Consider the following 21,767-nt stretch of genomic DNA (forward strand, 5'->3'; position numbering starts at 1 on the left):
AAATGGAATAGTCAAATGCAAAGTCACTTGGTATTATGCAAATTATAACTATTGTCAATGCTCTAATTGGGTTATTCATGAAATTAGAAAAAAAAAAAAAAGATTACTCATCATTTCTATACCATACACCATATATAATTTTTTATTATCTTTTTATTTATTTATTTTTTCTTAACAAGTATGTGATGTAGAGATGATGAGTAGAAGAACTCAATTAATTTAGTAGGAATAAAAAAAAAAGAATCAAAACATATGTGATGTATAATGTAAGGATGATGAATAGTAAAGCCCAACGTGATTGGTAAGTTACGTAGTAAAACAAGACTTGATCAGTCTCAACATCGACAAGTTACTATTTTAAAGCCAGTTAAGGCCTCGTTTATTTTCAAGAAACATATCATCTCATCTCATCTCATCTCACTTCATTATTACAACTTTCTCAAATCTCCACACAAAATAAAATAAACAATTCAACTTTTTCAAATTCTAAAACAAAAATAATATTAAAAAATATATTCTAACAATATTTTATTTAACCTTTTAATATTAATCTCATCTCATCTCATCTAATCTCTGAAAACAAATGAGAAGTTTTTTTTAGTCAGCCACGACATTAAAATCTATTTATCAAATCAAATTATATCAAGTAGATGGTTTGTGATGTAAAAATTTTTGAATAAAATTATATATATATATTGAGCTGCTCTTTTTAATCAATAACTTACCATTTATTTTCTCAAAAAATCAATCACTACATCTCCCCAACGCCTTCCCAACGGTTACCACTTACCGGCAGGCAGCATTTGTTGAATGTGTGTCTCTGTCGTAAAAATACATGTTTTAAGAAGGTTAGTTCCTGGAATTTAATAAATTTTGGTAATGAGTTGTTAGCAGAAGTAGTATTTTCGGTAACAACTTTAAATCAGAATTTGATTTGATGTTGGTAACGTGTCTTCACCAACTCTATTTCCAAATCATCAATTATGGTCTTTAAATATAGTGTAATTTTGATTGAAAATAAGGCTCAACATCAATGATATTTTTCCTATCTTTCGTTCTAAATATGATTTAAAATTAGTCCTTTTTTATTTTGGAAAGATAGCTTGACCTTTTTCCAGTCAAGATAAGATTAAAGTCATACTTATCTCATCTAAATAATAATAATAATAATTATATCAAGAGTTTGAATGACTTGATCGCATATGATCCAATTTTTTAAGTAGAAAATAAAAAATTTAGGTTGAAAATCCTCTACCTATTATATAATAATAATAATAATAATAATAATAATAATAATAATAATAACGAGAAGGACTAATTTGAACATCCAAACTTGTTAATTAAGGAATTGATGATGACATACTCATAACTTAGAAGATCCCATAAGCTATCTTGAAATATATTTTAGAAGGCTGCTTAGAATGTGTCGGCAGCGGGGGAACTACCCAAAGGATAACGACCATTGTTAACATGAAAAAGTCTTACATCAGCCAAAGCACACCATACGTGTGACAAGAAAAAAATTTCCCCCTTCTCCTTGCAATCGACACTCACCGCCCACCGAAAACCCTCACCCATTTGCAATTCTTTCATCATCTCTTCCTCGTCGCTGCTCATCTTGGATTTTTGGAAGAAATTGGGGAGGTTGATGTTTGAAGTTGCGTATAAATATCGGCTGATTTTGTAGCCTTTGCCTGCCATGTCGAGCTTTTCGAAGAAATGGGCTCCTCGGTATTTGCAAGTGCCACAGTACTTGGAGCGAGGATCGAAGTCGAAGGAATCGTAGCAAGCTTGTGCGAATTGTTAACAATTTGACAGGATTGCGTTGTTGTGGATTGTGTATTGAAGAAAGTTTTGGTTTTCTTCTGTTTTTAGTTAAGATGAGGAACAATTTTCGTGGAGTACCGCTATCTGGACTTAAAAAAAAAAAAAATGCATTTTGAAGGAGCTATGATGAATTGAATAGGCTTTAGCTTAATGTATTGTTACATTGATTTTTTTTTTTTTTTTTTTTTTCAGTTATTGTATAAGGAATCGATTTATTTAAAATTTTGACTTTTGGTGTCTGCTTGTAGTTTTATGAATCTTTTGAAACCAAAATCATGATCTGTTGTGAATAGTTTCTTAGGAACCTGTTTGTCTTCAAAAACACTTCAATTGTTTCTGAAAGGTTCCTGAAGCAATCTATGATTATTAGCAGTTTTTTGAAGTGAATTCTGGAGCTTTTTTTGACATATTTACAGAAAAGTGATGGAAATAAACTCTGTAATTGTACTCGGGACTGCTTTAATACGAGTTTTTTTTTTTCGGTGGTTTTTAGGTACGCAAGAAGAAAAGAAGAATTATGGATAATTATGGTTTTTGTGATGGATGTATGTTTGTAAATGTGCATTTTTTTTATATTTTTATGGATAATTTCCCAAAGCTTCTGTGGCAGCGTTAATGATACTCTGTTTTGTAGGATTGTTTTGGTGCTCCTAAAGTGGTCGGTAAGGTGCGTTTACTCATATATATATATATATATATATGACTCAATCAGTACTGATATAATTTCCTTCAATATTCATTTGCCGGTTTTCTTCTTGAATTATTATTATTATTTTAAATTTAAAAATTAGTAATGATGCAGGGTGTGGCTGCGGAGTACGAGAATGAGAATTACGGAAAGCTTGTAAAATCCATTGAAACTCATCCAAGCAAAGCAGTACAAGCTGGTCCTTCAATTCATATTCCTTTGAATCATGAAGCAGCTTTTTTTTTTTTTTTTTTTTTTTTTAATAAAAACAGAGGAAAGCTTTATTACAAAAGGTTATTGAAAAAAAAAAAAAAAAATCAGATGCTGCCAAGATTAACGAAAAAACTTCTGCAAGTTCCTAACATAAGGGATACCACTCCTATCTGTACAAATAAGTCCTCTCAGCGTGCTTGGAATAGTCTCCATAGAAACCTATCTACTTGTAATTCCTTGAGATCCCAACCTAGCAAGGAAATCTGCTGACATGTTGCACTGTCGAAAAACATGCCTAATGGTGAATGTAAATTTCTGCAAACTGACTTTTAACTCCTTCCAAAAATCTTCCAGATACCACACAGCACAAGAGGAAGAAATAATCCAATTTACAACAATCATTGAGTCCATTTCAGTTCCACTTTTCTAATGCCACAAGACTGCAACAGCCTTACCCCATGAAATAGACATAAATTCTGCAAAAGTACTTGAACTATTTTCCAGCATACCAACACCAGTATTCAAACTATTAATCTAATGAAACCAGTATATAAAATTAATCTAATGATAATAACTTAATCTAATCAAACCAGATACAAAATTAATCTGATGAAACCAGTAAAAAATTAATCTAATGATAATAACTTGAAAAAACCCTAAATTTATCTAAAATACATACCCAAAAAAAAAAAAAGATGACACGTAAGGTGATCAGTTGTGAACGATGACTGATCCGTAGCTATTCTCTTTTCTCTTATTAACACATGGCTTTGCTTTTATAAGGTCTCAAGTCGTCTACCCTACCTGATTGATGAGCTTTGACCAAAATCAACAAGCAAGATGCCATAAAGAGGGCCATGTATTGCCCCTACTTGGTACAAAATTACAAATGGGCAGTTCTAGTTGGATTCGAAACGTTAGCCAACCGCCCACCATCAAATCTTAAAGCCACCGTACCCGCCTCAATTCAAATCTAATCCTTTATATTCTAATACTTGACAAAAAGTAGACGTAATTCATCAGATAATCTCTTTAGTCTTATCCAATTAAAGTTCCAACTTCTAAGTGAAATTAATCAAACTCTAATACATTGAAATATCTTCGCTTTCATTTCAATATTCAATCAGGGAGGAGAGAGAGAGAGAGAGAGAGAGGAGTTTTGCAGTCGAAGAACCGGTTGCTCTCTCAACTTTGCTTGCTTAATAAACAATAGCCAGAGGGAAGTTAGGCCAACGGTTAGCTTCCCTCCAAACCCTCTGATTCCCTTGAACTCGAAGCAAAGCTTTTGCGGGTGAAGTCTTGGTCACCATCTGAGACACCCAACTTCACCTTCCTGACATATGCTTTACACCCATCTTGCTCTGCTCCTTCTATATACAGTTGAAAATCCCTTTGATCATGTTCATATTGAGGTCTATACGTAAGTACCCATTACAGCTTCTGAAATCTAGTGCCAGGAGTGGTGCTTCTGGTGTGCTTTTGGGTCTAGAATCTTAGGTTCTTAAAAAGTTACAAGCTTTTGTGGTGTTCGGAGACCTAGAAGAGTTCATTAGTCTGAGGGGCTTAATTAAAGAAACCCATCCATGGTTGGTGCTTGATTTTCATTATATCAAGCCGTGGGCTTTCTGGGGTTTGGAATTCACTAGAGTTGGCTTCTGGATTGGGGGTTTTGGCATTCTGCTGCTGACAAGCTCACCCCAGAGCTTTATGTGCGCAGAGATGAAATCTTATGAATTGCGTGACACTACGAATTAGCCAAAAGTCATTTTTTTCGTGATTCAACAATATCATTTTTGTGATTTTTAAGTTTCCTCTATATATTTCAATTATTTGCGATGATACAGTGGGTAGAGGATCAACGGTAGTTTATTGTTTGGAAGAGTTTTGAGCTTGATTTTTAGTCCAACAAAAATCATTCAAAATGAATACCCGGCACTTCTTTCCACCGTACTCCTTGTGCAATTCAAGAAGTGAGATTTCATTTTCATCAAATCTTCCAGCAGGAGAAGATCATATGGCTGTGGGCAACCGACACAGGCCTACTCGTGCTCTATCTTCTTCGTCTTTGGTAAGGATGGCGATGAGGATCTCTAGAGCAAGGTGGTTCTCTTTCTTAAGAAGAGTATTCCACTACCAGAATGGATCAAGATCTGATCTTGGCTCTAATCCTTTCAATTCAAGCACTTGGATGCTGATGGAGTTTATAGCTTTGGTGGTTCAAATAAGCATCACGACATTTACTATAACCATTTCCAAGAAGGAAAAGCCTGTTTGGCCAATGAGAATATGGATTGTTGGTTATAATATTGGCTGTGTTCTTAGTCTACTGCTACTCTATGGCCGCTACCGGCATCATCTCACTCATGGAGATGGTTTCGTCCTTTCTGATGTGGAACAGCAGAGGGACAACGAAGAATCCAGGTATGTTAGCTTTACATATAGTTCTCTCATTCACCTTCTATGATTCATTTATATTTTTCTCTTAAACAAAATCATCGGTTTCCATGCGCTGTACTAATAGTGACAACTCGTTTGTTGGGGTCATTACAAAGATTTGTGAGCTAGTTATAAAACATCATGCAACTGTTATTGAAGATAAGTCTTTGATTTTGTTCTTCGAGTGTAATTATTGAGGAATTATGCAAACAACTTAGTAGTGATGAACCCTTAGTGATATGATTAAAAGCCTCAAGTTATAACAAATAATTTCAAATCAATTCGATAATAGTTGGTGGTCACTATATTTAAATGATGAAAAACAAGATAAAAACTCATGAATTACCTATTTCGAGAGTTTTTGACAACTTAAGCTTTTCGAAGCCTTTTAATTGATTAATGCAATGGATACAGGATCTCACATCTAATGAACAAATGCCGAACTTCACTAGAATTATTCTTTGCAATATGGTTTGTGATGGGTAACGTTTGGGTATTCGACTCTCGATTTGGATCCTTTCATCGAGCCCCAAAACTTCACGTGCTCTGCATCTCCCTGCTGGCTTGGAATGCAATATGCTACTCATTTCCATTCCTGCTATTTTTGCTGCTATGTTGTTGCGTGCCACTGATTAGCAGCCTCGTCGGATATAACATGAACACGGGGTCAACTGATAAAGGAGCATCAGACGATCAAATTTCCCAGCTTCCCAGTTGGAGGTACAAAGAAGTCGACACCAAGTTAGTGCCTTGCACTGGTACTCACTGTAATCCCGACCTTGCAAATGAAGATCTAGTAAGTCTCATTTCAACTTACACTTAAAGATTAACAAATTTAGAAGATTCTGTGTCAAAAGAATATATTGGTGTGCTGATGAGATTGTTGTTTTTTCTTTGTGTTTGTGATGGGAATGACAGGAATGCTGCATTTGCCTAGCCAAGTACAGGGACAAGGAAGAATTGAGGCAGTTGCCATGTTCCCATGTGTTCCACCTCAAGTGTGTAGATCAATGGCTTCAAATTATATCTTGTTGTCCTCTTTGTAAACAAGAACTAGAGAGGTAGAAAGCAACATCATCACCCACAAGCAGAGTTCGATCTTTCATTTTCTATTTTTACTACACACATATACATATACACACAGATATATATATATATATATATTTCATTTTTCTTTTTCTCACTGTAGTGTGAAATAAATGGATTATCGTGGTTACTTGAGTGAGTATTGCTTGTACAGTGGAGGTCACCAGTAACCATTGAAAAACAAAAAAAATCTACCGTCTTTGAGTATACATATAAAGTGGCGGATATCAATGTTGTAGTCTTCTCACTTTCTGAGTATAGCAGTGTATCTTACAAAATGTATCATGTATGTAACTTTTTAAAATTTCATCAAAGATACCGATATCCTTTTTATACTATCACCACCAATCTAGTAAAGTTATCTTTGTAGCCACTCAAACAAGCACTCATTTTGCATCTTACACCCTTCTTTAAGACTGTATTGCTAAGATTAATTTAAAAAAAAGGAAAAATAGATAACATGCCATGATCTATTATAGATCTAACACGCCATTTTGGAAATACTAAAAAAAAATCAATAGGAACGAGAGGAAGAGGGATTCAGTGGCTTCCTCCCTTCATCCATCCCAGACAAGATGTGGAAGTTGTCAGTACATTAGTTAGTTAAGTTGAAACAGTGAAGAGAAATGCATTCTGGACAACCTTTGACTAATGCATTCTGGACAACCCTTGACTTTTAAATTAAATAAAAGGCCAAAGGGGCTATTTTTGTTTGACTTTCATTTCCCCCCCCCCCCTCCTCTCAAGTTTTGTAGTAGCAGTAGCTCAGGTTTAGGCTCGGGCTCAGCCTCCGGCAGTAGACTAGAATGTAGGGTGGTGCTAATTTTTATTATTATTATTATTATTATAGCAATAGCTCAGATCGCCACAATTTATTTAGACTTAACTTGGACACCAAGTCTTTTTACTCATTTCTGTTAATATTTAAATACTATAAATATAAATATTTTTTAATTTTTAATTTTTAATTTTTTCATTTAATTATTATAAATTTTTCAAACTTTCAATTAAAATACGAAAAATAATTTAATTTTTTTAAATTTTAAAATAAAAATAATATTCTAATAATTTTATAATAATTTTTTTCCATTTTTTTCTATCATTTTCTAAAATTCTATAAAGCATATCAAATCAAATTATTTTATTATTATTTACAAATTATTTCATTCTTATTTACGAATCCTCTTATCTTATTTTCCTTTAAAAACAATACTTTCAATCCCTCCTGAATTTATTGCCTTTTAAGTTACGGTTTATAAATTATGTGAAAGCTACTACCAATTAATATATTATTTATTTATTTTATTGGCGGCGATTGATTACACTCGATCGCTTTCTTTGAAGTAAGTTACCAACTATATAAGGAAACAAAGAAAAAAAAAGTTACCAACTATAAGACTAGTAGTAGTAGTAGTAGGCGGAGGCGGTGGAGGCGGCGGCTCCTTTAACACAAGAGCCGCTGACCCTCTTACATTATTTGTTTATTTAATTAAACCAGCCCAACCAATTATACAAAACGACGCCGCCCCAATCACTACTCCTTTCCTCTTTTAAATACTCCCCCTTCCTCCATCTCTCCCGCCACCTCTCTCTCTCTCTCTCTGCGTCACTTCCTCGAGAAATAAGAAACCATGGGCGATTTGAGGTCGAGATTCTTGGACGTGTACTCTGTGTTGAAGTCTGAGATCCTCCATGACCCGGCTTTCGATTTCACCGAAGATTCTCGCCAGTGGGTCGAACGGGTACTCTCTCTCTCTCTCTCTCTCTCCAAGTATCGTGCGCACACCCCTGTACACATTCTCTTTCGTATGTGTGTATATATATATATATATATATATATATAACGCAATAAATATCAAGAAAACTAAAATTTGTTTCCATTTAAATTCCGAAATAGAAGTCGAACCGGTAGATAATTGTATGATCATGAGCTCGATCAAGAAAAGAGAAAGTACAAACCCGAACTTATTTAATAGCTTTAAAATCTTATTTAATCCTGTAACTTAGGAAGAAATTTATGGGTCTAATTTATCTCATAAAACCGATTTTACAAGAGAAAATTGTTAATTTCTTATAAACATATCTAAGATCTTGTCGACGGGCAATGTTTCACGTGCAAATCAGTATTTTTTCTAATCGGAGTAAGTAGTGTAGGCCTCATTCATCCTGTGACAATTCTGATATCATGAAAAAATTTATGGGCCTAACTTATATCATAAAATCGGTTTTACAAAATATGATTGTCTTATAAACATGTCCAAAACCTTGTCTATAGATAATGTGAAATTATTCCTCAACAACTTATTCGATGTGCATGCATTAACTGCAAACCTGAGCACATCACAACTATTATCCTCCATCTTAAACGTCGTATTCACGCCAAATATGGGAGGAGGGTAGAAGTTTTGCTGATTGTTTTTTAGCCCTGGAGGTGTTTTTGAGCCCTGGAGGCCATTTCCGTCTTTGTCATGCTTGAAAAACGATAAATTTAATGAGGTATGAACAGAATATTATCCCTGGTTTAAAGTCTATTTACTTAAATCGTGTCTATGCCACCTGCTCTTTGCAGATGCTGGACCACAACGTACCAAGAGGTGTGCAGACTGCAGATATGATATTTAAGAAATTGTCTACTTTATTCTCATGAAATCTTAGTGCTAATGCTAGTTATTGCCCTCCAATGTATAGAAAATGAAAATAGTTGGATTGGACTATTGGCAGGAAAGCTGAACCGAGGACTCTGTGTCATTGACAGCTACAAATTGTTGAAAGAAGAAAAGGAACTAACTGATGATGAGTTTTTTCTCGCGTGTGCACTAGGCTGGTGCATTGAATGGGTATATATGACTACTACAACCTACCTCTTTGCTCTTTAATTTGGCTGATCCTGATTTAATCCACCCATGGCAATTACCATGCATATAGACCACTTTATTTCACTTTTTTTTTTTTTCCATCAAATTAAAAATTTTCCTATCTTCAAAATGAGTCTTGCAGCTTCAAGCATATTTTCGTGTTCTTGACGATATCACAGACAATATCCCAGAAGATGCTGTGAAGCGCCGTGGTCAACCCAGTTGGTTTAAGCAACCCATGGTCATGTGAACTTTTAGTAAAGAGTGAATACTTTTCCTTCTTACTAGCTATAAAAGGCGTGTTGATGTTTTTTCCCAACTTGTGTAAATTATATTAATCTTAGGTCGGTATGATTGCTGTAAATGATGGCTCAATTCTCCACAACCACATTACAAGAATTCTCAAAAAACATTTTAGAGAAAAGCCTTATTACGTGGATCTGCTGGATTTATTTAATGAGGTTGGATTATCATTCCATATATTGTAAAGCAGTACAAGTACCATTAGCGAGTGTTCTCTTCTTTTTAACCAAAGACATTACTTACATGCGTACAGATGGAATTCCAGACCGCGTCAGGGAAAATGACAGATTTAATTGCCAGTAGTACGCTTATAGGAGAGAAAGATCTATCTAAGTCGTCGACACTGCGTCTGTAAGTAACAATTTATATATATACAATTTAACTTCCAATCATTTTATGTTTCTAAAATTTAGGATGTTTGTGTTGTCATGCATGCAGCCACCACCTACGCATTGTTCAGTACTACAAAACCACTTATTATTCACACTACCTTTCAGTGAGTACTTTTCTCATTTTATGTTCCTATCTCTCGTACGTTTCTTAGTCTTATTAATCTATATTTTATCTTTGTATGAAGCCCATTTCATTAAATCCCAATATTCAAAGGGACTCGCAACTGGTGGTGATTCTTTGAAGTAAATCTGTTGACAGTAGTGCTAGTCCTTGAACTTGTTGATCACTTCCGGTTAAAATTTATTTCCACCTGAAACTGCTCACTTACAGGACTTACATTTTGGATGCTGTGGTCATGATATTAGATCTCTCCAAACACCCCACCCCCATGAAAGCATCCAAATACCAGCTTTGTATGAGTTGAAACCCTTGTAGAGAAAAACCCCTTCCTCTCTCTCTTTTGTCTTACATGTCTCTCTTATGTCTATATATAAGAAGACTATACCTATGTATGTAACCCATTAGAGATCAGAAAGTGCTTATTTATGCCAAATTTAGTGAATCTAATATTCTCTATATATGTATCCAGGTTGCTTGTGCATTGCTCATGTCTGGAGAAAATCATATCAATGTGAAGAACATTCTGGTCGAAATGGGATTTTATTTTCAAGTACAGGTAATTGTTTGTTGCAAAAAGGAATCCATACTTTCATTTGATTGCTGAAGCGTTACAGCTGCTGTTTCAACAGCAAATTATAATAGCCAAGTTTTTCTTTCTTTTCCCAGCATGCATGTCTTGTCAGAAAATGCATATATGTCTATGTTCGTGTATGGATGTATGTTTGTAAATGTGCAATTTTTTTTTTTTTTTTTTTTTTTTATGGATAATTTCCCAAAGCTTCTGTGGCAGTGTTAATGATACTCTGTTCTGTAGGATTGTTTTGGTGCTCCTGAAGTGGTCGGTAAGGTGCGTTTACTCATATATATATATATATATATATATATATATATAATATATATGACTCAATCAGTACTGATATAATTTCCTTCAATAGTCATTTGCCGGTTTTCTTCTTGAATTATTATTATTATTATTATTATTATTTTAAATTTAAAAACTAGTAATGATGCAGGGTGTGGCTGCGGAGTACGAGAATGAGAATTACGGAAAGCTTGTAAAATCCATTGAAGCTCATCCAAGTAAAGCAGTACAAGCTGTGTTAAAATCATTATTGACGAAAGGACACCAGTGACACAATTTGGTCCTTCAATTCATATTTCCTTTCAGAAATCTTGGCATTGATTATATAATCCAAACACCCCCGGGGGGCTAATATACAATACAATACAATATTGGGCTACACTAGCCTCACGAGTGTAATTCTTTTATCCTACTTTTACTGACTATTTATTATTTTACTGTTCTTTAACACACTGCTGATGTTATGCTAAAAAATTATTGGTGCATTGATTTTTTTAAAAGAAAAAAAAAATTAAAATGAGTCTCCTTATAAATGATGTAGTAAGACCAACTTATGTGTAAAAAAAAAAAAAAAAAATTGTTATGAATTATGAGGTCTTGATTGAACAAATTTAGGCTGACTTTCTTCTTCCTCACCCGAAATTAAATATAGGGGTGACATTAAGTGACATGACCTGTGAATCCAATACGAACATGATACAAAATTAACGGGTTTGAGTTTGATGTTAACAGATTGATCTATTAAGACACGATTTATAAACGGGTCAACATGTTTAACACAAAATCAATTCCATTTTGATCTGTTTAGAATTTATTTTCAAATTAAAGTTTTATTATTGTTAAGTTGTAATATTGAAATTTCTATGTATCCTTATGTTTTTATTATTGGGATTATAATTTAACCTATGCTTATATTTTTTATTATATAGTTTGTAATATTAGTTTTATTATATGTTAAAATTTTAAAAATATTGATATATATTTTTTAAGATATTGTGCTTATAATAAATATAGATTTTAATTTTTATGTGAAATTATATTAATTAGGTCAAATGAGTTATGTGATTTAGTTCAACTAATTTACATGAAACAAACGAATTTAAATGAGTCGTATTGTGTTAACATATTTCTAAATTAATTATTAAACGAATCAAAATGAGTGACACGACACGATTTGTTCTCTAAATAAATTGGGTTACGGTTTGAAAGTTTAACACGTTTAACTTACTGGGTTGGATTTGGATTGACTTATATAATTAAATATTCATAACTTGATAAGACATGACATGAATATGATCTGAAAACACGATTTGACAATTCTAGTTAAATATGGGTGAAAAAAGTATTAGCAAAAGCCTTCCCTCGTAAGCAGATGAGCCGGCCCGCAAGATTAACGTTTACTTTATACTTGGGCTCTTTGCGTTGATTGGTTCAGATCAAGGCCTAATCCATAGTGTAGCCCAGTCCAACTTATTACTCTCTTCTCCTCCGCTTGTACTTGCATCTCTCACTCCCTGTTTGGCTGTCATAAATTCAACGCGAATCCAAACACTACTTCTAGTTTCATTTTGTCTTCTTTTCTCTTTTCCCAATCGTTCCGGCACCAAGAGGATAACCCACCTTCAAATTGTTATAGTCCGAGCGTTCAATTTTCTTGAGGTGAGCTCGTTTTTTATGAATTCACAGTTCTACGTAAAATCGTCCTATTTTCCGTGGGTTTTCTCCTCGAACAAACGCAGTATAAGCAAACGCTTTTGTTTTTTAAAGCTTTAGTTTCGTATTAGAACTTTATTACCTTAGTTCACTGATCATAGATTTCTGTTTAGGGTCCTGATAGATTTTAATTTGATTTTACAATGCCATGATTCGTGAAGATAAGAATCTCGCAAAGGACGGAATTTTCTTTTCGTATTAGAGCAATGGGGCAAAGGCAAGCTTTGTTAATTATGTTCTGTATATCTATTTGAAACTTTAGAGAATGACCCCCGACCACACCCCCCCCCCCCCCCCCCCCCCCCCCCCCCCCCCCCCCCCCCCCCCCCCCCCCCCCCCCCCCCCCCCGCCCGCGCGACCACCGACCTCACTCAGTCTCACTCTCAGACTCTCTCCTCTTCCTCTCTCTCTCTCATCCCGGTCGTCCCTCTACGCGTTCGCAGCACCTAGAACTGCCCCTCGCCGTCGGTTCTTTTTTTCCTCTCGGTATTTTTTCAATATAGGCGTCCCCGTCCGTTCCAATTTCAGTCAATCCACGGTAATCTCCCTGTCCCCTGAGATTGATTTCTTGTGGATGAGTTTTTTTATATGGGCTTGCTAATGACGAGGAAAACTTGTGGATGAGTTCTTTGAAATATTGCTTTGTAAATTTTCTTGTGTAAATTGTAGATTTCTGCCTCAAAATCTATAGCTGCTTTTGGGTTTAATTCTAAGTTCTAACTTGTTTTGAATAATTTATAGAACAAGTCTGGAATTTTTTGAAGCTCTTGTGAGTTTTTTATTTCTATGCTGAAGCAGATCGATGATAAGAGATTTTTGCACCCATTTGCGTGGTATACCTTAAACTATAAAATTAAAAACAGTCAAAGAAACTTTGTATTGATTTCTATATGCAATTGGTTGGAATGAGATTTTGCCCAAATCAGACTTCGCACTTGGATCGGAGCCTATGTAAGTCGGATTCGGACCAGAGTCAGATTTCCTGCATACCGACTCTGACTCAGTCAGGCTCAGCCCTACATGGTGCTTTGGGGATTGAACTTTGTTTCTTATTTTCCTTTTCACGAGTGTTTTAAGTTGGGAATTTAAGGGCGCTTTCAAGACGTGTTTGATACATTTTTTTTTTTTTATTTTCAACTAGGAACAAAGACCCTTGGCTAAGTTTTAAGTTATTTTTAACCTTTTGTTTTGGGGACTAAAGAACTCTCATGAACTACTCCTTTGCTCCAAAAGCAAAGAATTGCAGGTCTTACCCAACTCACTCTGATCTAAAATATGATTAGTTCTAAATGGATTTCCAATTTGAGGTTTTATTGTTACAGGACTTAGGTTTTATTGTGACAGTATTTCTTATTTACAAGACTCTTATATTTGAGATTTATAGAAATGATATATTTTTCATATTACAAACAATTTTTAAGGAATATAACATTGGGGAACAAAAGTCTACTATGTTTTGGATAAACTGATTTTGGATGCCACCTAAAGAGTAGCCGGTTTTTCAATTTATGTTTGTTTTCTTTTTACAGCTTTTAATTGCGGCAGTGTTCAATCTTCATTTACTTAACAAGTTTTATTTCAGTTTTTTCATCAGGTGCATTTTGCTCTACTGCAAACACTAATATTTCAGGTTGTTGCTCCACACAAATCAAGTTGCTGATGTTGACTGCAAATATTGTTGCCTCCTCGCATCAATTTGTACTAGGTAAATATGATGACTTTGTTCCTCTACTTTGGCAGAAAAGTACGGTGATATAGTATGTGTTTGTTTTACTTTGAAACTGGATAATAGACTTCTTTTTCACCTCAGTTTGATTATACATACAATAAAATGAGCAGTGAGCAGTGAGCGGGGAGGATGACTTTTTCTTCAGTTGGATTGATACCAAAATTGTGTAAAATGCCTGAACTTTAGATTCTGATTATTTATAATGCAACTCCACTGTTCTTTTTTTTTTTATACAGGGAAAAGAGAGGGTCAATGCAGCAGGCATACTCGGCTTACTCGATCTAATCTCGTGAAGGTTTTCATTTCATTTGAACAGCTCAATGGGAAAATGCGACCACCTGAAATTGCTAGAACTAGACCGTTGGGGCTTAGTGCCCAAATTTTGCCTATTGATAAAAGAAGACCTCTCATGCATTCTTCTCGAACACAGTCTGCTTCTGTTAGATGTTATTCTGTGTTGGTAGGTTTTTTCTTTCATATCTCCTATTGCTTGTCCTTGTCAAGAGAGAAAAAAATTCATTGCTTGTCATGTATGCTTTTCTTGTCTCATGCTGTGATGGACTTGACTCCTTTGATATCAAGTGTCCTACTATGGTCACATGCAAAATTGAGAGTAGGATTTTAAGGTTTGATCATATGCTCTCTTTTCCCCCTTTTTTCTTCAACCTTCATCTTTGGTTTCTTGTACAGAATGCAAGATGTGGTGCAGAGCAAACTCAAACTGTTACACGGGAGGCCCCAACAATTACTTACATTCCTGGTAATAGCTTTTTTTAAGTATGAACAACCGGCTAAACTACTACTAATGTTGTGAAGGTGTTGCTATCCAGACATCACGCCACCTGCCTTAGGTCATAGTTGGGTGTGAGCTGCTGGGATCCAGTGGCATAGCAAAATGCCCTAAAGAGTAATGTTAGATACAAGTCCCAAATAGACAAGTCTCGCGCAGGCCCTTTGTAAAAAATTGGGTCTCACTAAAAAAGAATAGTTTCTTTTACACTTTTTAAAGGTGGGGTCCACATTTTTATGAAGTTCTGCGCAAGGTTTGTCTATTTAGAACTTGTACAAATTATTTCTCATGCCTTGAATCATTGATTGTCTTTCACCACTCATTCCGTCCCACTTCCAAAGTTGTCTCATTTCTCTGCTTTTTTGTTTGCCATAATGCAACTTTGGTTCTTTTCGGGGCTCATTTCTCAGCCCTCTAGTATAACTGCCCCTTTGATCTATTCAGTTCACCTTGTTTGTAATTTGGACTGTCCTTGGCATTCAGTGTCTGCTACCAATCCATTAGTCAGATCTTTGTACTTTTTGCTTTGCGTAATACTCTTAAATGAGTGTATGGTATAGGGTGGTTACATAAAAATTTCACTTGTGAATAATGGTTAAGTGCATAAAAAAATTCTGAAGCTCTGCCATTGTGCGCTCCCTATCTTCAAAGCATCGCTCATTTCTTTCCGTAGATTTGAATATTTGCAGGCTACCTTAGTGATCAAATATGCCGGTTATCGATTCATTTTTTAAGTATTATAATCAGATTCAGGGATAGAGAAACTGGTTAAGACAGCCAAACTCTTCTGAAAATTTTCTCTCTGTACACATGCATACTTTTTCTCCTTGTTGCTTCTTGTAATGTTTCCTTCGTTGTCTATGTTACGTTGATTGTCTCGGAAGTTTTTGAGGATTATAATGGGTCAATATATAGAAGTGGTGATTGAATCTAAATGCTTTATTTTGTCAAAACTTGGGGCTGGTGGTATGCGAGTAACAGAGAGAAGATGGAAAACAGAACACTCGGTGGTGCTGGGTTACCCTTCAATCTAGTGGCTTGGGAGGGTTTTAGAGGAGTGCCTAAGCAAAGGGAAGATGGAGGTTTATTCGGCAACACGAAATGGATTCAGCAGTATTATTGCTCAACGTTGTGTTAATAGGAGAGGGAGATATCTTGAAATTTCAGAGTATAATCAGGGGGGGAGGAGGAATGTTATATGTATTCCTGAAGGAGAAAGTGGATGGGGATGGAGGAAAATGAAGGACATGCTGTTAGAGCAAGGGAAGGATGGCTCGAAAGTGGGTGGTTTGACTGGTGGAGGTTATCGGAGTCACGGCACAGGTAAAGGGCAAGGGCCAGGTAGCAAGGAAGAAATGTCAAATCCAAAAGGTGTGTCGAGCCACTCCCTTGGCAGAGTCCCTGTAGCGTGTCAGGAGTCATGGGAAGTCAGAAGGAGGTTGTTGGAAATGCAGGGACAGTTGCGTTCTCTGCAGAGGGACGTGGCTGGAATAGTGGCATTTGTTGGTTCATTAAAGGCAAAGGAAGATACGGGGGTTTTAAAAGGGAAATCTAAAGATATGGGTCACAGGCCTGGCAATACCCAGAATGAGGCCCAGCAGAAATTATTAAAGGGGAAGGGATGGGCTGTGTGGAGAAAGAAGGGTGGGGCAGGGCCTTCTAGGCCCAAGTCACAGAACCCAAATGGGGCTGGGTCGTCTCAGCCCAGGCCCCAAACCCAAAGCAGCAGAAATGAGGCCCAGCCTGTTACGTCTGGCGTGAGCCCTAGCCAGATGTTCACACCCGAGCTGCACAGCCTCGAGTTTGGGCCGGACAGCCAACCGACGGCAGTGGGTCAGCCAATGGTGGTAGAGGAGGCCGCCGATGACCTGGCCGGCGATGGGTCTAACCAGATGTTCCCACCCCGAGCTGCACAGCCTCGGGTTTGTGCCAGATAGCCAACCGACGGCGATGGGTCAGCCGTCGGTAGCATCGACGGCGCCGACGGTGACAGAGGAGGCTGCCGATGATCTGGCCGGCGATGGGTCAGCTTGTTTCTGTGCGCAACAGGCTATGGTGGGCTACGAGGCTCGGTTTTCTCCGCCTAAGGAGGGTAAGAAATCGCCGATGGACCTGTCTGTGAAACACTTTGAGGAAGTTGAGGTGGCTGAGGAGGAGGAGGATTCAGATGACTTGATGCACTCAGTGGAGGATGAACCTTTCATCCCTGAGGCTTGCGGATTGGAGGAGCTTTCGATGGGGGGTGGTTTTCAGCAAATAGGGAATCCTATCCCATTGAATTACTATTTTCCAGATCAAGCCTTAGATTGGGTTATACATAAAGCAAGGAAAATTCAACATGTGGTGGGGATTGTTTGTGATGGGTATGAGGAGGAATTCATAGCTTTGTTAACTGCTATGGAAGCTGGACATCGCCAAAATAAGAAGGGAGAATCGAAGAAAAGCTGGGAATTGAAAAGATTGATGTGGTCGATGAACTCGGAGGGTAGCTCTAGTAGGAATAGGGCAAAAGGGAAGGGGCTGACTATTTCCCAATGAAGCCCAAGATTGTATCTTGGAATGTCCGGGGTCTCAACGAGGTAGAGAAACGTATTGGGATTCGGCATGTAATTCGTGAGTGGAAAGCGGACATTGTGTGTCTACAGGAGACGAAGCTGAAAATGATCAGTAGGAAGACAGTGCGGAGTTTATGGAGCACCATGTATGTAGATTGGGTATACTTGGCCTCTTCAGGGGCATCGGGAGGAATTGTGGTGATGTGGGATAAGCGTGTGGTAGAGAAAGTGGAGGAATACATAGGGAGATATTTGGTAGCATGCTCATTTAAATGTGTATCAAATGGTTTTGTGTGGGCATTTGCAGGTGTGTATGGGCCTAATCAAGATGTTGACAGAAGATTGTTGTGGGACGAGCTTGTAGGGGTGCATAGCTGGTGGGAGCTCCCTTGGTGCATTGGGGGGGACTTCAATGTGGTTCGTTTCCAAAGTGAATGTTCTGGAAGTAGAAGATTGAGGCCAACAAGTTTGGAGTTCTCTGAGTGTATTTTTGACTTGAATTTGATCGACCTTCCACTTGCAGAGGGTGTAGCCACATGGTCGAATAATCAGTCTTGGTCCCGTTTGGATCGTTTCTTAATTTCATCTGAGCTAGAAAGCCATTTTCCTGATGTCTGGCAAACTCGTTTGGTATGCCTAGCATCAGATCATTGGCCTATTTTGCTTGATTGTGGAGGTATTCGCAGCGGTAGAGGGTATTTTAAGTTTGAGAACATGTGGTTGAAGTCTGAAGGTTTTGTGGAAAGAGTCAAACGATGGTGGAGCTCGTATCATTTCGAAGGGACTCCCAGTTTCATTTTTGCAAATAAACTGAAAGCTTTAAAAAGAGACTTAAAGTTGTAGAAACAAAAGTCTTTTGGCAATATAGAGGATAACAAAAATACTAAGTGGGAGGAAATACAGGAGTTAGAAAGACTACAAGAAGGGAGACCACTTACTGAGGAGGAGCAAGCACAGAAAACTTTGCTGGTTGCAGATCTTGAGAGAATAATTCTACAAGAAGAGATGTCATGGCGCCAGAAATCAAGAGCTCTTCGGCTAAAGGAAGGGGACCGGAGTACAAAGTTTTTTCATAAAATTGCAAACTCTCATAGAAGAAATAATACCATTGAGATGCTGAAAATTGAGGGGGTCGAGTGTAGAGAAGAAGAGGTAATAAAAGATCACGAGGTTGGTTTCTTTGGAGAGCTCCTCATTGAACAGGTGGGGTGGAGGCCTACTCTGAATGGTTTGGTTTTTGACACTATTGAGTCGGGGGATGTTGCTAGGATGGAGAGGGCTTTCGAAGAGGAAGAGGTTTATGATGTAGTAAGGAAAATGGCAAAAGATAAGGCCCCCAACCCTGATGGTTTCTCTATGGGTTTTTACCAAGAATGTTGGGAGGTGATAAAGGAGGATCTTATGAAGGTGTTTCAGGAGTTTTTCTCAGTAAGGAAATTTGAGAAAAGCCTCAATACCACTTTCCTTGCTTTAATTCCTAAAAAGGTAGGGGCTTTTGAGATTTTTGATTTTCGGCCTATTAGCCTAGTGAATGGTACTTACAAGATCATTGCTAAAGTGCTTGCTAATCGTTTGAGTGGGGTCTTGGGGAAGATTGTTACTAAGCCTCAAAATGCCTTTGTGAAGGGTAGACAGATACTTGATGCGGCTCTAATTGCTAATGAATGTCTGGACAGTAGATTGAAGGCTGGCAGCTTAGGGCTTATGTGTAAGTTAGATATGGAAAAGGCGTATGATCATGTTAATTGGGATTTTCTGCTATGTTTACTGGGTAGGTGTGGATTTGGAGAAAGATGGAGGTCTTGGATCAGATGGTGTATATCCACGGCAAGATTCTCTGTGTTATTGTTATGGAGACAAGGGGATTCGTTATCTCCATTACTTTTTGTTATTGTTATGGAGGCACTAAGCAGGATGATCTCGGCTTTAGTGACTAATGGTTTTATTTGTGGTTTTCAGATTGGATCGCTGAGTAGGGGTATCACTACCATTTCACATTTGCTATTTGCAGATGATACGCTTATTATGTGCGAAATCGATCCAGATCAGTTGAGGGCTGTGAAGGCATTGCTGCTTTGTTTTGAAGCAGTGTCTGGTCTAAAAGTGAATTATGACAAATCTGAGTTGGTGCCTATTGGAGAAGTTCATAATTTGAGGGAGTTGGCTGGCATATTGGGTCGTAAGATAGCGTCTCTCCCTATGAGCTATTTGGGATTACCACTGGGTATAGCCCCGAGGGCGCGCTCTATTTGGGATACTGTGATTGAAAAAGTAGAGAGGAGACTGGCAGGTTGGAAGAGAATGTATTTGTCAAAAGGGGGCTGGACTACATTAATTAAAAGTACCCTTTCTAATCTACCCACTTACTTCTTATCCTTATTCCCTATACCGGCAAGTGTGGCAGGTCGTCTTGAGAAGCTACAAAGAGATTTTCTGTGGGGGGGCTTAGGTGAAGAGTTTAAATTCCATCTAGTTAAGTGGGAGATGGTGTGCTGTCCTATCTCCAATGGCGGTTCGGGTATCAGAAATGTGAGGGTGTTCAATCGGTCATTACTTGGCCAATGGTTGTGGCGATATATCAAGGAACCAGAAGCCTTATGGAAGACTGTGATTGAGAACAAATATGGTGGTTTAGGGGGGGTTGGTGTACTAGAGAAGTTAGAGGGGCCTCTGGAATGAGGGCTATGGAAACACATTAGAAGAGGATGGGTGGTTTTCCATCAACACACAAGATTGCAATTGGGTACAGGTTCCAAGATCAGATTTCGGAAGGATGTTTGGTGTACCACTAGTACTCTACAAGACTTGTTTCCTACACTGTTTTTGATTGCAAATGCTAAAGATGCCATGGTGGCGGAGGTAATGGAAGTCGTAGGAAGGAACATCCGTTGGAATATCAACTTCAATTGGGCAGCACAGGATTGGGAGATGGGGAGTTTTGTAGATTTTTATAGTCTTTTGTATTCTTGTCGCCCAAATACCCAGCATGCAGATGATCTGTGGTGGAGGCCAACAGGGAAAGGGGTGTTCACTGTTCGCTCTTTTTACAAGGTATTTACACAAGTTACTGAGATACAATTTCTCTGGAGAAAGCTTTGGCGTAATAAGGCTCCTCCCAAAGCTGCCTTCTTTGTGTGGACAGCGTCTTTGGGAAAGATTCTTACTACGGATAATCTGAGGAAAAGAAGCATAATCATAGTAGACTGGTGTTGTATGTATAAAAGAGGGGGTGAATCAGTGAATCATTTACTTTTACATTGTGAGATAGCTAGGACTATTTGGGATGAGGTGCTCAGCAGAATGGATTTAGCGTGGGTTATGCTGAAAACTATGTTGGATGTTTTGGCTTGCTGGACCTTGATTCGAGGTGTGCAACAGATCAAAGTGGTTTGGAAGATGATTCCTATATGTATTATGTGGTGCTTGTGGTAGGAGCGCAATGAGAGGATTTTTGAAGACAGAGAGATCTATGGTGGAGCTAAAAATGTTATTTTTTAGGACCCTTTGTACTTGAGCCATTGCTGTGGACTTTAATGGCATGGACTTTCATGAGTTTTTAGTTTCTAATGCTCAGTAGGGCATATTCTGATTTTGTAAGTGACAGTTGTTTGGATGAATATATACTTATTTTACTTATCAAAAAAAAAAATAATGGTTAACTGTGATTTCAGGCAAGGAAAAGTCACCTCAACTTGATGACGGCGGGTCCGGATTACCACCTCGTGATGATGGTGATGGTGGTGGTGGAGGTGGCGGAGGCAGAGGCAATTGGTCGGGTGGGTTCTTCTTTTTTGGATTTCTTGCTTTTCTAGGCTTTTTAAAGGATAAGGAAAGTGAGGGGGCTTATCGGGATGAAAGAAGAAGATGAGGAAAGGTTTGGAAGTCCTAATTAGTTTTGGGGAGTATTTTCATCCAGCATTCTTTCTGTATCGAGTTTCCTATAAAGTAACTTATAAAAAAAAAAAAGAGTTTCCTATAAAGTAGATGGCTTGAGTTTAGCATGCCAACTCTGGCTAATAGAAAAGATGAGATTAAGGCCGATTCAAAGTTGATTTGAATTCATCTAATTTTATCTCATCGTTACAGTTTTTTTAAAATTTTATACAAAATAGAATAAACAATTCAATTTTTTCAAATGTCAAAATAATAATAATAATAATAATAATAAATAATATTTTAATAATATTTTATTCAATT

At 37.3% G+C, this 21,767-nt stretch overlaps 4 protein-coding genes across 6 annotated transcripts; all 4 read left to right on the top strand.

Moving 5' to 3' along the window:
- Positions 1–3,837: 3,837 nt before the first annotated feature.
- Positions 3,838–6,594, top strand: LOC121237928 (E3 ubiquitin-protein ligase At4g11680-like). The gene is made up of 3 exons (XM_041134860.1): positions 3,838–5,149; positions 5,579–5,960; positions 6,083–6,594. The coding sequence occupies exons 1-3, from the start codon at positions 4,650–4,652 to the stop codon at positions 6,227–6,229; spliced, it is 1,029 nt and encodes a 342-aa protein (XP_040990794.1). The 5' UTR covers positions 3,838–4,649; the 3' UTR covers positions 6,230–6,594.
- A 1,056-nt stretch (positions 6,595–7,650) lies between these two features.
- On the top strand, positions 7,651–11,154 carry LOC121237337 (farnesyl pyrophosphate synthase 1-like). 3 transcript variants are annotated; one of them, XM_041134038.1, is made up of 9 exons: positions 7,651–7,992; positions 8,820–8,844; positions 8,939–9,087; positions 9,248–9,346; positions 9,450–9,566; positions 9,674–9,759; positions 9,847–9,904; positions 10,391–10,477; positions 10,935–11,154. In XM_041134038.1, the coding sequence occupies exons 1-9, from the start codon at positions 7,882–7,884 to the stop codon at positions 11,052–11,054; spliced, it is 852 nt and encodes a 283-aa protein (XP_040989972.1). In that variant the 5' UTR covers positions 7,651–7,881; the 3' UTR covers positions 11,055–11,154. The 3 variants fall into 3 exon arrangements, with proteins under 3 accessions (XP_040989972.1, XP_040989971.1, XP_040989973.1); XM_041134037.1 differs by having other exon boundaries at positions 7,657–7,992; positions 9,662–9,759; XM_041134039.1 differs by having other exon boundaries at positions 7,662–7,992; positions 8,972–9,087; positions 9,662–9,759.
- A 1,130-nt stretch (positions 11,155–12,284) lies between these two features.
- LOC121237355 lies at positions 12,285–21,550 on the top strand. The gene is made up of 5 exons (XM_041134064.1): positions 12,285–12,442; positions 14,127–14,201; positions 14,462–14,685; positions 14,916–14,985; positions 21,242–21,550. Exons 2-5 carry the CDS (start codon positions 14,156–14,158, stop codon positions 21,436–21,438), a joined length of 537 nt encoding a protein of 178 aa, XP_040989998.1. The 5' UTR covers positions 12,285–12,442; positions 14,127–14,155; the 3' UTR covers positions 21,439–21,550.
- LOC121237354 lies at positions 19,436–21,132 on the top strand. The gene is made up of 2 exons (XM_041134063.1): positions 19,436–20,621; positions 20,713–21,132. Exon 1 carries the CDS (start codon positions 19,467–19,469, stop codon positions 20,247–20,249), a length of 783 nt encoding a protein of 260 aa, XP_040989997.1. The 5' UTR covers positions 19,436–19,466; the 3' UTR covers positions 20,250–20,621; positions 20,713–21,132.
- Positions 21,551–21,767: the final 217 nt, after the last annotated feature.

This window comes from Juglans microcarpa x Juglans regia, chromosome 6S (assembly GCF_004785595.1).
Source record: "Juglans microcarpa x Juglans regia isolate MS1-56 chromosome 6S, Jm3101_v1.0, whole genome shotgun sequence".
In the NCBI taxonomy this organism is placed as follows: Eukaryota; Viridiplantae; Streptophyta; class Magnoliopsida; order Fagales; family Juglandaceae; genus Juglans; species Juglans microcarpa x Juglans regia.